The 16,077-nt window shown below is 44.3% G+C and overlaps 2 protein-coding genes across 2 annotated transcripts in view; one reads left to right on the forward strand and one right to left on the reverse strand.

Moving 5' to 3' along the window:
* The window catches only part of ASB2 (ankyrin repeat and SOCS box containing 2), a 34,442-nt gene extending 26,368 nt beyond the window's left edge, over window positions 1-8,074 (forward strand). The window contains exons 9-10 of the mRNA XM_061997983.1: window positions 2,086-2,239; window positions 3,997-8,074. Coding sequence (XP_061853967.1) covers window positions 2,086-2,239; window positions 3,997-4,133 — 291 coding nt within the window. The 3' untranslated portion in view covers window positions 4,134-8,074. The remainder of the gene's footprint in view (window positions 1-2,085; window positions 2,240-3,996) is intronic.
* Window positions 8,075-10,197: 2,123 nt separating this feature from the next.
* On the reverse strand, window positions 10,198-11,058 carry FAM181A (family with sequence similarity 181 member A). The gene has a single exon (XM_010203850.2). It carries the CDS (start codon window positions 11,056-11,058, stop codon window positions 10,198-10,200), a length of 861 nt encoding a protein of 286 aa, XP_010202152.2.
* Window positions 11,059-16,077: the final 5,019 nt, after the last annotated feature.

The following is a 16,077-nucleotide window of genomic DNA, read 5'->3' on the forward strand; positions in this document are numbered from 1 at the left end:
AGTTTATGTTCTGAAATATAGAGGATCTTATGAAACTATAGCCTTCTCCACACGAAAGGTTTGCATTTTTTACTTTCATCTATAATATTATGTAACGATAATAAATCTGACTGATTAGCCTTTTTAGATTAAAGACTGTGAGATACTGGAAGTGGATTTGAAAAGTGCATAACTAAAAATCATTACTATTACTACTAAGTTAATGTGTCCTGGAGAAAGTGAACATAAAAAAAATTGGTTGCTGTCTCTCTCTGCATTTCCAGAACTGCAGTGTCAAACCCGTGAAGTATCCTACTGCCACGAGAGGGCATTCAGGGGCCTGCTGAGACTGCATGCAGAGTCACTTTGTTCCTGAGACAAAGTAATGCAGTTTTGCATTACTTTGCTTCAGTTTGCTGTGCTTTGTTTCCTGCAACATATTTTTGAACATTTTTATTCTGGAAAACACTTCTGTAGACTGAGTTTGTGAATAGGAAAGGGAGAAAAGTCTGGCAAGGTCTCTGGTGGAGACAAGAGGAGAGTAATAAGATCCAGAGTTTTACTGCCCTACACGTATCCTCATTTAAACTCTGACAAAGTGGAATTGTTGCTTGGAGGTGGCAGTGTGAATCTCCAGTTTGCACATCCTATCGGTAACTGCATGGCAATGGCATATGCACTGGAGAATGGCAGCCAAATGTACTAAACTGAACTTCCCATAAGTGGTCCAGTTAGGAAACTGTGAGTTGTCCACTTGAATCCTCCCAACATTACTGTATCTCATTCTCTGGAGAAACACTATATAGTGATGCTCAGTGAAAAACAAAAGAAGAAGGACAGAAAAAGGTAGTAGACACCTCTGTGAGTGCCCTCACCTTGAATAAAATGGCTCTACCATTTTCTGCAGCTTTATTCTCTCCTAGGTGAAATAACATAGTTTTATTTCTGAATAAGAGTACTCGTGGAGAAGTTTAAAGTATTTTGCATTAAGGCTCATGCATGAATAATCAAATTTGATCTAGTTACAGGAGCTTAAACTGAAAGAGGTTTAAGGTGGTGCAATTTCTTTCCTGTTTGAACTGTGCCTGCAGACAGCCTCAATGACTAAGCTGATGGACGGTACTTAAGTCACCATCATTCAATTAGGTTTGGCTGTGTGTGAGTCCTTATCCACATGGCATGATTTAATTCTTATTAAAGTTTCTGACAGATAACATGCAGATAAGTCCACAGATATCTTCCTCATATGCAACACCCAAACAGAGACAGATGAAGCTGTCTGAAATAACATAAATATTTAGATTAAAGTGGGAAGTCATTACCTTTTTTGAAATGAGACTGCTTAAAGTCAGGTCCTTAAGTCCATTCTTCAGTATCTCCATAAGTAGCCCCCCTATACTCTGCAGCTTGCCCTGGGAGCAACAGAATATTTGCCTGATCCAGACTGAATAAGGAAGGTGCCTCTGTCTTAGGCCCAGGATGGTCCTCCCACGTGCAAATAAAACCACCTGGGATTCATCTGTGCAGAGATTTTCCTAGACTTGTTTCCGTTAAGGTGTTTGGTTCCCAAAAGCTACAGATACTAGCAGATACGCAAGAAGCACAGGTACTGTGTTAAGCTTAATCTCCCTCTTTCCCTAAGCATCCTTTGTGTGCAGTTGCCTGATAGGGTCCCTCTCAGGAAGGGACAGAGACCCCATATGCTGGATCACAGTTCCCTAGGCTGGATGGACCTTTCAGCAGCTCTCTCGCTGGCTTGGGACAAAGCTCCTCTGCCCTCCCATTTCTGGAAAAGTAGGACCTTTGGACCCTGGAAACAATTTGACATCCTTTCCATGCTCCAGAGCCAGAACTTCACCAGGAATTTGTGTCCTCCCATGGTTGCAAAGAGAGGATTCTACCCTCAGATATGATAAAAAAAAATAAAAAATAAAGAAAGAAAAAAAAAAGGGTTTAGTTGAAGTTTTCTGAAGGGAAACTGGTAATTGCCCTCACAGGTGTTAGAAGGGTGGGACCACCAAAGGCAGCAGGGCTATTGTTATCGTTACAGTTTCCATGAGTGCATTCATATCCCACTGACTGTAGTCAATCTATTTTTCCTTACAGTTTTGTGAAATGGTGTCTACTCCAGAGATGAGTCGCTGGGCTGGGCCTATCATTGATGTTCTCCTGGATTACGTGGGTAACGTGCAGCTCTGTTCCCGGCTCAAGGAGCATATTGACAGCTATGAGGACTGGTCTGTCATTAAAGAAAAAGCAGGTATGGTCACCCACGAGAGAGTCTGGCACAAATAGTCCTGCTGCAGGATTGAAAAACTCAGTCACCATCTCCTCTTAGTATCACAGAATCATAGAATCATAGAATCATAGAATCATAGAATGGTAGGGGTTGGAAGAGACCTTTAGAGATCACCTAGTCCAATCCCCCTGCAGAAGCAGGTTCACCTAGATCAGGTCTCACAGGAACATGTCCAGGCGGGTCTTGAAGACCTCCAAGGAAGGAGACTCCACAACCCCTCTGGGCAGCCTGTGCCAGGGCTCCATCACCCTCACAGGGAAATAGGTTTTTTCTTATATTTAAATGGAACTTTTTGTGTTCCAGCTTCATCCCATTACCCCTTGTCCTGTTGCTAGCTACTACAGAAAAAAGGGATGTCCCAACCTCCTGACACCCACCCTTTAGATATTTGTAAATGTTAATAAGATCTCTTCTCAGTCTCCTCCAGACTAAACAGCCCCAGGTCCGGCAGCCTTTCCTTGTATGAAAGATGTTCCATTCCCCTGATCATCTTGGTGGCCCTGCGCTGGACTCTCTCCAGCACTTCCCTGTCCATCTTGAGCTGAGGAGCCCAGAACTGGACACAGGACTCCAGATGAGGCCTCACGAGGGCAGAATAGAGGGGGAGAAGAACCTCCCTTGACCTGCTGGCCACACTCTTCTTGATGCATCCCAGGGTGCCATTGGCCTTCTTGGCCACGAGGGCACATTGCTGGCTCATGTTTAGTTTATTATCATTCAGGACTCCCAGGTCTCTCTGCAGAGCTGTTCTTCAGCAGATCAACCCCCAGCCTGTACTGTTGTGTGGGGTTGTTGCTTCTCAGATGCAGGACTCTGTACTTGTTCTTGTTGAACCTCATGAGGTTCTTCTCTGCCCAATCTCAAGCTGGTCAAGATCCTGCTGAATGGCAGCACAGCCTTCTGGGGAATCAGCCAGTCCTCCCAGTGTGGTGTCATCAGGGAACTTGCTGAGGGTTAAGTATTCATCCCTTAAACTTGATAAGATTTCTCTTCTGAGACTGAATTATATTTGGGTCAGGTATGAGGCACTGGAAATTGCTACGGTGTCACTGTCTCTGTGATATTAGCTGTACACCAGCTGTGGATCTGACTCCCTGGGAATGAGCACTGCCAGTGCAAGAAGGCCCATTTGGCTGTACCTGGGGTGCAGTCAAGCCAGGTCAGGCAGGCAGGCAGTGTGACCATCTTCACAGCAGCCCAGCAGCCACTAGTGGCCTTTAAAGCCTTTACTAATATTCTGCTCTCCTAAATTTCCTTTCCCTCAGAATCCAGTCTTTCATAAACATTATGAGAATTAGTTCTCCAGCACCAAGCTACATTTGGTACATATTACACTTATTTGCAGTTGGAAGGCTGAGTACTGTGAAGCAGCTTATTTAAATCCTCCCGAGGCCCATTGCTAGGGCTGAGATGGGATACAGCACCCCATCCTCCAGCCCCATGTCCCTCCCTGTGTCATGCCTCAGAATAGGTGAGCTACCACCGATGCCAGATGTGTCATCCCTCCATTACAGAAAAGTCTCCTTATTTTTTCATTCCATCTCTCATTTTCCTCTTGTCACTGGCCTGGCCAAACTCAGCTGTCCATCTCCAGTTTAAAACCATTCTGCTCATGGTTTAGTGGTGGACTTGGCAGTGTTAGGTTAATGGTTGAGCTTGACCTGAAAGGTCTTTTCCAACCAAAATGATGCAATGTTTCTGACCTGCCTGTATTTCAGAGCCCCCACGACCTCTTTCCCATCTTTGCCGTGTCAAGGTCCGAAGCCTGGTTGGAAGAAACCGCATTAAACTTCTTGACACCCTGCCTCTCCCCGATAGACTGATTCGGTACTTGCAGCATGATTACACACAGTGAGCCCAGGCATACCAGACACACAGCGGCTTCCCAGCATGGCACCCAGCATTGTCAGCATGGCAAGGGCACACAGCATGCAAGATGGGGAGGAATTGCTGCTGGCTTGGTCAAGCACCCTCCAATGACTAATCTAAGAGAAATATGCTTCTGAAACATGGACAAGAAGAAAACAGAGGAGACAGAGAGCCAAACATATGACTGTTGTTAAGTTTTCCAAGAGAAAACACGTGATTCACCTCAGAGCTTGTTCTGCAAAGAGCAAGAAATGGAAGTCAACACTGAAAAATGAGTAGTGCTGAAGCAAGTATCAGTGAGGAATTCAAAAGTATCCTGAGGCTGTCGTGGAGCTTAGCATCCTTGCTGTGATCACAATTCAGACATTTTCAAGAGTCAACATATTTTGGAAAACAATCACATTGCCATCACTGATAGATTTTTATTTTAGTTTATATTCTACTGTTTGGATTTCTACTAAGTGTGCCGGTTGCTAATTCTCTGATACTTTGACACCATCTTGCTAACACTTTTACTTTCATTTTTTGGACCTTTCTTATTGAGTACTTGATTTCTGAACATTCAAATCTCATAATTTTTTGATAGACTAAAATGCAGTAATGCTATTCCTTTAAAAGTCAAGGGGAGTTTTATCTAAAAGGGATGTAAGAATTGTATTTGCACACAGTGAATACATTCACTTTTGTATTACGCTTGCAATAAGAAGTAGGTTAAATTCGGCTCGAGAGAATTTCCTCAACCAGGGATTGAAAGCAACTCTGAGATTTTTTAATATTTCTTTTTTTGGTGTGTGTATATATTAGAAGTAGCTGCACTGTAAACAGTAGCTTTACTCTGTCATGAAGCTGGTGTCAGAACAGAACAAAGGCCTAGAGGAGCAGGAATAAAAAATGATGTGAAGGAGAAGGATGAGGTATACAGGGAGAGGCAACACTGCTAAACCAACTTTATCTGTTCCTCCCCTAGAAAGACATTTTCCCTATAAAATCCAGCCTCTCTTATTTCTTTGTCTCTGTGGCTCTAACAATACCATCACTGGAAGAAAAGAAAGATTCTTTCAAAATTATCAAAGTCAGACTTTGAGATGTATGAAAATGAATACTCAGAGTTAGGCTTCCAAATCTTTATTCAGGTGCCTAAACAATGCCCAGTTGCTTGCACCAGGTATAGTTCCACTTAACCCAATGGGGCCACATTTGTTGTTAGATACTACTGAGGCAGAATAAAAGTCTTAGGATTTAGCCCTGAGTTTCCTGAATTCAGAAATTTGAAGTATCTATTAGTTCCTTTTGACACTGATGAAAGTTATCTCAGCTTCTTTGAAAATTAGGTCACCTATTTACAGCTCAGATCTACAACTGATTCATGGCAGCTTAACGAGTTACCATCCATCAGCTGAACCGCTATAATTGTCCGTGAAATTCTTTTACTGAAGTTTTTAACAAGTCACATTCCCTCACAGCTGGGGAGGCCAAGGAGCCCATCAATGTTTAGTGGCAGTGACTACAGCTCAGTTGGCAGGTGTGACTTGCTGAACCACTGATTTGATGAGTGTCTCATTCCCAACTAGGCACCTAAGTAAGGATGCAAGACCCCAAATTTGGAATGCATCTTCTTATGCTAGAAACACACTCACTCTTACCTCAGGTGACAAAGGAGTTGTGCCTCATGGTTTGTTTGGATTCCCCACCAGAGACCTGACAGATCTGGTTTTGTTTGTTGGCACTCATGAAACAAGATAGAAATGTAAGCAGGCAAAATGTATTGTACCGAGTTTTCTTTGTGTGGCATTTTATACCTTAACACAGGACTAAAAGTGTGTTGCACACATACAAGACTGTCTGGGCACACAAGTACAGATTCTGAGATGGTTTTGTGTGAAATGTGCTCAGTATTTGTGGGACAGGGATGTAAGCAGATGAAGAATTGGTTACAGACACAGGCACTCTGTCTACAGATGTCCCCTTGCCAAAGGCAAAAGTTGGAGAAACCAACAGTTTCATTTCACACTGAACAGTGATCTTCTTGCAAAGCTTTGGAGAGGACAGAGAGATTCCTCCACCACTGAAAATTCATCCAGTGACTTCCATTACTAACCATTTAGGATCTAGCTCTTTATCTCCTGCAGCATGAACAAGGAATTTCTTCAGGTTGGAAAAATACTTGATGGAGGGAAAGGGATGGGAAACAGGAAAACTTTAGATCAGTTTTGCCAGTGAAAGCCCTGCCTTGGTAAGCAATAGTTTGAGAGATAGAAAACCACCTGTGGAGTTCATGCGTCTCTCACTTTACAGGGCTGAGCAGTGAAGGTCTGGGTCTTACTCATATTGATATAGATCAGAAGAAAATTCCTTTAAATTAAATGAGTGTAACAGAGCAGTCATAGAGGATGATTGATACTGACACGGGCTGTGTGGTATGCAATGACAACCCTGGTGACCGCTGGCTGACAGAAGGATTCACAATCACCAACTGCACGTATAACTACAAGGGTGGGATTTCATAAGCTATCCCAAACAGGGAATTTCTCCTGAGCCAACATTTTTTCATACGCAAAAGTCTTGCAAGTTACAATTTCTTTCATGTCCTTGGAGAAGTTTAAACTGGGTTTGAGTGGAGAAAATATGGCAAGACTATTTCTTCTTTCAACCAAGAGACCTTCATCTGTACTGGGAGACCCATGTCCTGGTTGCTCTCCACTATCTATCCTGAGTGGGAGAGTCACTGAGCTGAAGAGCACTGGTCTGATGGGAACATACTGCAACTGGAAGAAGGATAAGGGCACACTGTGCACAGAAACTGAGGAAAGAAGACTCTACTAGAGGGCGAATCTGGTAATTACAATGTTATTAAGTCCTTTCTGCTTGATCCTTACAACAAATCTTCACACTCATGGTTTACATTTATTTGCACTGAAATGAAGCCCACTACCTCCCCACTCCAGTCATTGACACAGTATTTTGTGCACAATACTGAATCTGCACAAATTCAATGTGCATTTAATGCGTCCATCGAGAAGTTACTATGAAAAGACAGATACTCCAAAACCCAAACAAACCAGGCTTTGTAAGCAGATCAGTAGTTCTAGTGCAAGGTAAAGTGGCTTGTTTTTACTGAGTGTGATAGATAGACTCCTTAAGAGATGATGGCTGTATGTGAAATGTTCTAGGAATATTTCATGACCAGGTTACTGTACTTTTTTTTTTTACTGCAACATGTGCAATTCACATGATGTTCTTGTGCACTTTTTTGATTTTCTATTTCATTTTGTATGAAAGCTTTTTCACTTACCTCTCCCTTCCCATTATTTATAAAAGCTATTTTGGTTTTAACAGTTTAATTTTGCATTGTTGTAATAAATAGCGGCTCTTGAATGTTATGTTTCCATCTTTCAAACAAAGTATGAATAAGCAAGTAGATTCTGAAGAGCTATCAGCTGTCCAGAATACCAACAACCAAACACATAAGATAGCCAGGAAAAGTCTGAATCAATCCAAGCTTGAACAATTAATAATTTTGATGTTAATCTCAGGGGTGGGAGAACGGTAAGTAATGCTAGAGAGGAGACAGAGTTTCTATTCTTTGAAAATCTTTTGGGAAGTCTCACACACCCCCATTCAGTGATTTTGAATATACTTAACCATTGTCTTCTGTTCATTTATGGTTTACTTCACTGCTGCTCCAGTTCAGAGCCCTAGCAAGGCCCACTGCCTGCCCTGTGCTGGGGAGGGAATTTCCTTGTCACAAAGGATTTCAAGGATTTTTAAAAATAACATCAGTTTAAATCTTAGGGTAAGTGCATAAATATCTGTCTGGTTCAATCCTGCATTGTAACTTAAAAACATTCTATTCTACTACATGGAAAATGCACAGCAACTTGTATTCAATTAAGAAACAATTTAAAAGAAGAAGACAAAGAACTTAATATCCAAAAGGTAGAAATTTGACTTTACCTCTCTTTTTTTCCTCTGGATTTCTTCAAAATAAAATTTCTACAGAGTCTATCCACTTTGCCAAGTATTTTAATTTTGATAGATATCCATTTTCCAGTGCAATATGCAGCACTTTCAGAGTTCCCTTCTGAACTCAAGCAGAAACACTTGTTCAAAGAAACCACGGAATTACCCGTGGTTTGTTCCACGACCTGCTGTGGTCACCCAGATGGAAATCTAGACCAACGCCAAGGAGGCTGCTGTACATTGACAGCACTGAGAGAGTTCAGCATTTGGCTTCATTTGGGATACAACAGTGACATAGAGCTATTGGCATGAAAAAGTACCCCTATTTCCATGTAAAAATTTCCTTGCTTACAGCTCTGTAAATAAAGAGCCATAGTTCTCCCCCAGCCTCCATTAACTTAAAAGGAGGTATTGCCTTTGCCTTCTTGTAAGTCTCCTTGTGCAAAAGGGACCGTGTCCTCATGGATTTTTTTGTTTCAAAAAAGAGACATCTAAGTATATTTGTATGTTGGCTGCTGAATGAAGAGCTAACCTTGTGTCTTTAACCCTTAGATCAGCTTTTACCATCTTGCATCTTGCATGTAGCTGCAGGTATGTGTTACCAAAGCCACTTCCTGCCCTTTCCCCTGTAGCAGTCTATACAGGCTTGATACGTGTATTAAATACTGTCAGCAGTGAGCAAGCAATGAATGGCATCTCTGTTTCTACTTTTGGCCTGCTGGACTAACACATTACAGCCATTGTTTCCATAAAAGTAAACATTGATGAGATATACTGTGAGGTCTGGGGAAAGGATGAATTCCCAATGGTTCTTCAGCAAGAGTAGATCCAGACACTGGGAGACCACAGGTATCCATTCTCTGGCCCTTTCCACTACCACCACCACCAATATACTCTCAACCTCAGTGATTTACTACAGTGTAACTGAATAGAAACCTAGGCCTGCAACATTAACATAGATACATAGGCATACAACAGATCTTGTGTTCTGTGTCTTAGCACCACTTTCTCCGTGGGTTTAAGATTTTTTAAAATCCTATATTAACTTTTCTAAAGCAAATTTGTTAAAATACTTGGGAAGATACTGGGTAAGTAATTTGCAGACAGGTCTTATGATAGCATCTTAAAATCAGGCAAAATAAAAGATGTCTGTGAGACAGAAACCAAGGCAGACTATTCTATACAGTTTCTTTCTATAATATTTTATGGGTCTGAATTCAACTAATACAATTTCTTATTTGTTCTGTTGAAGCAGAACAATCCTTGATGTGGAAATTCATCCTGCATCTAGCTTAACACTAGCTAATTTCCCAACCCCAGAAGAATTACGTTTGATTTACATCACTCTGAACAGGCAGAGATTTCAGCCCTCATATCTACCCACCAGTTGCAAATCAAAACTTTGTCTACCCAATGGGGCAAAAATAAACAGAATGCATTTGCAGAATCATCAAAATAAAATTACCTCTGTTCTTCCCTTATTTTTTCTCGTTTAATTTTCTCAGTATTTACATATAAGAAGAGCTTAAATCAATTCACAAGTGAGGTTGCTACATTAAATACTATCTTTCCAGTCTCTTGTATGCAAAAGGAAGTGACCTGAATATCTTGACTTCTCTGCAATTAATTTAAAGTACAAAAAATCTTTGAATGGGTTTAATTCATTTCATCTTACTGCTGCTGCTGCAGGGCAAACCCAGAGAGATGTTCCCACATGGAGGAGGTCTCCTAGGTGTTACAAGTGTGACTATGAATTGCCCGCAGACCTGCTCAGCACGACTCAGACGATCCCTGCCGATGAAAGAGCCCTGGTTTGCCTCACACTCCATCCCACCAGCTTCATAAGGCTTTTTCTCAATTCACACCCGTGTACTGAGAGGAGATAGTAGAGCCCAAGTAGTTTCCCAACTGTAGCTTCCCAAGTTACTAATTTGGTCCAGCCCGCCAATGAGGAAGAGGGTGCAACTGCTGGCCTCCTTCCCCCTGCTGCACCAGGTTGCCAGCAGCTCACTCACACCTAGTGCCTGACCAGGTGTTTCAATTCACTCTCAGGAGCTGTCGCGTTCTGCATCACTCTGCCACCCCCCTAGCTAAAGATAGCCAAAAACGTTGAAGATGGGTGAGGGGATGGTGGGCTTGGTGGGGATGGGTTTCAAAACCACAGGCCTGTAGAGTTTCTGCCCCACGCTGTCAGCCTCCTTGCAGAAGTGCGGCACCTCTGCTGGCAGCAGAGCTGCACTCTTCGTCCACAGCCCCAGCCCCGGGAAGGGCGCAGGAGGCAATGCACCCGGGGGCTGGTATACCCCTGGCCCAGGGCAGGGGAAAGGGCAGCAGGTCCAGGAGCCCACCCGGCTTGAGAGGACCTCAGCAGGGTCCTTCTCACCAGCATGCGAGGAAGGCTCAGGGGAGCTCTCTGGGCCGGCAATGTCTGGGCTCCGTTTGCTTTTCTTCCCCTCATAGAGAAGAGGGTCCCTGGGGGACGGGAGCCCTTCAGGAAAGACCCTGGCTGGCAGGCTCTGGACCGGCCGTGGCTCTTCCCAGAAGGAGGCAGGGAGCTGTCGTTTCCTCATGGGCACCTGGTCTGGCCTGGAGGCCTCAGGGTTTTGCTCCTGCAAAACGCGTTCCCTGGCGAGAGTCTCCTCTGCCTCGCCCGCCTGCAGCACCTTCTCAGCAGCAGCCCTGCCGTGGGGGCCAGGGTCAGGTGCCTCGGGCTGGGGGCCACGGCCCCGTTCCTCTGCTCCCCTGCGCCAGCCACACTCGGCAGGCTTGCTGGGCTGGCACCGGGGGATCCGTGAGTACTTCTGCGAAAATCGCTTCAGCTGCTTCTGCAAGTATTTTCTGTGGTCAACTGACCGGCGACAAGGGGCCGATTTATCCAGAGCCGCTTTAATGTCACTGGAGGCCAAGTTGACAAAGTTCAGTAGGGTTTTTACCTCACTGTCTGATGCCATCTCAGCAGATATGCTGTGCAGAGTTTCCCATGAAAAGTTTATAATCCGCCTTTGGGCAAACCTTGGCAAACCTGCAAAACACGACAGACGGACTTAAGGGCGGGAAACCTCAGATCAAACACCACCGAGAAAATGGAGGGAAAGTGGGGCGACATGTCAAATTTCTCAGCTACAGAAACAAGTTGTCCATCAACTTCACCTCCGGGCTGGCAAACTCCCAGCAGAGTGGCTGCACACCTGTAGCCTACCACCCTGCACTGCTGCCCCAGCATACACCAGCACAGGGACTGGCTCACGAATGCCTCCCAGCCCAGCACCTAATCTTGTTAAATAGTGCTTAGGTGGAAAGAAGCCGGGATAGCTGCTCCCGCCTCCCTATAAGCAAGGGCGGACACTCACCCGGCGCACGGCGGCTTTTCTCACCGGTGCTGGCGGCTGCAGCGTCGCTGTGGAGAAGAGCCCCTTCCCCGCTAATCTTGTTAGGCGGGTTACACACTGCCAACCTCGGCCAAGGCAGCCAGGGCCCGCCACTGTTTGGACGTAGTTTAGCAAGCACTTGAGCAAGCTGAATGAATATCGACTCCAGCGAGTTCGGGGCTCTCCCAGGCCAATCAGAAGCCACTTTGCCAAATACAAAGCATCCCAATCAGGCATCAGCCTCCCCTCCTCGCATTCTTTGCCATCACAAATTGTCACCATGGGGACGGCTACAGAAAGACAGCTAATAAATACAATCATTTCCCCACGATTTCTACCATTCTCCCTATCCTCTTCGCCCCTATCAAAGCCCTTCTTTTTAAAAACGGCACAATCCAAAGTGAAAATGCTGAGGATGAGTTAGGAAAGTTTAGACACCCTTTTCTCTGCGCTCTCCAAAGCTGTCTGGGGGCTGATACTAACCATGCTTCATTGACACAGGACAATGTGGTACAGGGGACCAGGCTAGCCTACTTTTAACCGTTCCTCATCAGAGCCTTTTTTTTTTTAAGGGGAAGATGATGTCAGAAAAAGGTAGGAAAGGAACAAATCTCTAAAGAGATGTGCAGATATCCATGGAAAGGGAGCTTGAGCGCTGAAGAATCTTGTCTTTATGTTTGCCCCCTCAATTGAGTTACACAAAAGCTGAATTACCCATTCAAACTACCAGGACAAAAGGATGGAGTTGGATAGTACTCTTGCATCTGTAGTCAAACAGTTAGAGACTTAAATCGAGTCGTCATGATGGAGAAAGAGTTAGACAAAGCCCATAGAATTGCCATCAGCAAACATTTTCCTGTGTCATATTAGTGGGTCTCCATGACTCCCCCTGGCCTGGGGACAATAGCACAAGTTTGCACACTCGACTACTGTCACCCTGCCAACGCTGGCAAGGAGCAGAAACAGGACAATCCTTTAAGGGGAAAGCATGCCCGCTGCAGGGAAGGTAAGAAGAGAGGGAAGAAAAGGCGTGTGAAATGCTAATTGAGCTGCTTCCTTTACTGATCCAGAGTTATGCAAGCCCTCCGCCTTCTCGCAGGCTTGTCCCTAAGGGGTGGCAATAACTTAATAGCACAGTAAAATGGAGAGCTGGAGGAAGAGAAGAGCAGAAGCACTCAGCACACACTGGACACACTGAGGATGTGAAGTTGGTGGCAGCATGTGTGCCAGCTCCTGCTCTTCAGCCTGCAACACTCTGGGATGGGAATAGTGCAGAGGGACGTGTGCATCCACTGTCAGGGAGATGCTGCCAACTCTGGACCAAACACAGGCATGCCCTGGGGAAAGCAGGGACTGAAGTCCAAGCTGTTTTGCAAGTAAAATCTGCCTTACTGATGTGAGGCATCAAAGGCCTGAACACTGAGGGTTGAAAACAACTACATTTTGCGGTTATTTTACTATATTTCTATTGTTCTGCTTTTCCTCAGAAGAGGACAAGATTCAGACTACATCCATTATTCCAAACACTGGACAGAGTCCTCACAGATGACTCTTCAGTGTCCCTGTACTGGTGCACCCAGTGCTACCACCCCTTTTCATATCGTTTCTCCCACTCTGGCCTGAGTGCCCATTGGGCACAAATGCTTATGCCCAAGCTCAGGTGTTTCAGGTCTTAGCAGATCCCAGGGCCAGGACATCCTGCAGCAGAATGTGCTGTAGAGCCTTTGGCACCACGCCGGGCTGTAACACAGTGGCTGTTTTGCCACTGGAGACATTCCTCTTTCCTCCCAGTTTCTATTTCAGAAGCAGATCATTCCCTAGGAGACCTGGGGCAGCTAGCCCTGCCTGCACCTTCTATCCTCTTCCTCATGCCAGCATGCAAATCTCTGTGCAATCTTTTTTTTTTTTCCTTTTCAGATCATTTGTGGAATAGGCAGTTTCCAGTCACCTGCTTGAACATCTATGTCAGGATCACTAGTTGGGGCCTGGACTCTCTATTACCTGACACAGGTCCTTCTGTGTAGCTGAAGCTACAGAGAGAGGTTTTGTCTAGCTTGCTGAAAAGGGATCATATCTCTGTTTACAGGAACAAACTGCCTACTGTTCATGAGCTTTTCAACCCACCCTGGACACCAGTGGAATCCCTCAACAGACATAGCCCAAGGGAGTGAGAGGAAGAAACAAAGAGACAGGGGACAGGTAGCTGGGAGCAAAGAATTGTCTCAGGATGTTGATGAACTGTGTCTTCAGAGGCCTGGGAAACTCATGCCGTGTATTATGAGACCCTATACCAAATCACTGGGACTCAAGAGTCCCTGGGCTGTGCTCTGAGACTGAGACTGGTGGGTCAGTTAGATTCAGGAGGATGGATATGGCTTGTCTGCTTACCGGAGGATAAGGGAAACCTGGCACTTCTCCAATATTCATTGCCAAAGCCCTCTCCAAGCCCCCAGACTCCAGCTGTGCCTGTCCCCTCCTGGAAGGACGGTTGCCCAGGATGTGGGCCCCACATGGCAGCAGTGGAGGGGTTCCCCAGGCTTCACTGTGCTTCACTGCTTCATCATCCCACTCCCCTGCAGATGGGTAACGGTGGGGAGCTGGAAGAGAATGAACCAGCAAGCAGGATTTAAAAACCAGAGCAACCCACCCTTTCAAGGTCAGACTCAGGTTGAGCTGCACAGAGTTTTCTCTAAGAGGCCACCGGAGCTCTTTTGTTCCTCGCTGCTCTTGCCATGTTCATCCCAATGTACATGTGAAAGGAACAATTAACAATAGTGCACTCCTCTCCGAGGTTCCAATGCACTTTGAAGTGTCCACCAACCAAAGGTTCAAGAATGATACATCATTTTCCACTGTGAACGTGTCAAACTAGTACAGCAATTGAAAAAATGTCTCCACATGCCTTCCCAGCATGCAGACAGGGACCAGCTGGAGAGCCACTTCATATCCAACATGTCATTCCCTGACAGCTGTCTTCTTGGGAATTTTTGGTATGTAAAGTTTTCTAACTCCTTTTTTTTTAAAGCAAAGCACAAGAATAAATCCATTATCTTCAAAGTTGTAGCCAAGGCTCTCCTAAACATGCAGGAGTTCCTTCAAGACTCAATAAAGCAGAGAGAAGATTTTCTTACAGAAAAAATACCTGGGAAATATTTTTAAAGTGTCACTTATCATAAGTGATGTCAATTTTTAGCCACTTGTACACCAAAACCTCTCACATCTTATTTCCAGGTTGAGAGGCGCATTCAGCAGAGGTATTCCGGCATCAGGCTGGATCGGCTCGTGCAAGTAGACCCACTAACTACAATGCACATCATTAATTGGCATGAGGATTCCTCCAACCTAAGTGCTCTGAGTGGTTCAAATAGCATGAACAACCAAATCACTGCTGTTATGGTCTGTAAAACAAAGAGCAGCTCAATGAACAGCTGAGTGGTAGAGAGATGATACAAAAGCCCCTGTTTTGACACTAACTTACTCAAAATTCTTTTTCCTCCACTAAAATGGAGCTTTTTTTCCATCCTAACCTGAGCAACAGATTCCATTACAGGGTTCACCCTGCTGTCAGGATGACAACTCTGCATATTGCATAATACACTTTCTGGTCAGGTCTAGACTGAAATCAACTCTTGGTAGCTTCTTGCCCTCTGATATCCATTTGTCTGAGGTATGTATTGTAAGCACTGCCCGTATTGTAAGCACTGTTTTCATCATCTGTTCTCTATGCATGTTAAAACTAGGAAACCTCCATTCATTAAAAAAAAACCCAAATCAAAACAAACAAAAAACAAACCCAAAAGTTTTCTTATTTTGGCTTGAAAAATAAGGCATCTTAAAAATGGCCAAAATAGTTTCTTTAGAAATTCCCTAGAGGTTTTGCTTGTTAGAGGAGAAGAAAAACAGACATTTCCATTGTTTTGTGGAAAATGTCAACTAGTTTTGCCCATTTGGGTCACAGTTCTGTGACTCCTCATTGACCTTAATGAGTGTGCACCTTGAAATGAAGGGAAAATGGGCGCCAACTATTTTGAAACATAGGAAGAAAATAAGCTAGAACTTTCCCAGATGGTTCACCTGTGAATCACCTTTTCTTTGTCCATTAAGGGCAGATAAAAGTATAGTTATTTCAGTTGCATGATATCTTCTCACTCACCTGCTATTTCCTAAGCCTCTGCTCTGCCTTCACACTCATAAAAACAGAGAGCAAGGGTTTTAAAGACAGGCAGGAGCCTGAGGGGAGGTGATGATGGCTCATGTTGAAACCAGAAGCATTGGTCTGGAGAGAAGCATTGGGTTGAAGAAAGACCACTAAAGCTCTTCCTCTGGGCTCCTGATTTTAGATTTCTTTTGGACAGTAACTTAAGTGGAAGGATGTCAATGATGCACCAATGGTATAAAATTAAAATATGTTATTTAGCATCATACTAAAAGAACTGGATGATTTCAGGAGTGAATGAATTGGGAAAGGACTGTAGTAGCTTTAAGACATGCATCTCAGGCACTAATCGCAGAAATTTCTGCCATGAGAAAAGATATCACTGTCTAGAAATGAGAAATAAAAATAGGTAATAGGATGAAAATTAATCTATCTCCATCCAGTCT

This window comes from Colius striatus, chromosome 6, assembly GCF_028858725.1.
Source record: "Colius striatus isolate bColStr4 chromosome 6, bColStr4.1.hap1, whole genome shotgun sequence".
NCBI classification, from domain to species: Eukaryota; Metazoa; Chordata; class Aves; order Coliiformes; family Coliidae; genus Colius; species Colius striatus.

Excerpts from the sequence above, each read along its gene's own strand:
- FAM181A (XM_010203850.2), bottom strand. The coding sequence starts at position 11,058 with ATGGCATCAGACAGTGAGGTAAAAACCCTACTGAACTTTGTCAACTTG.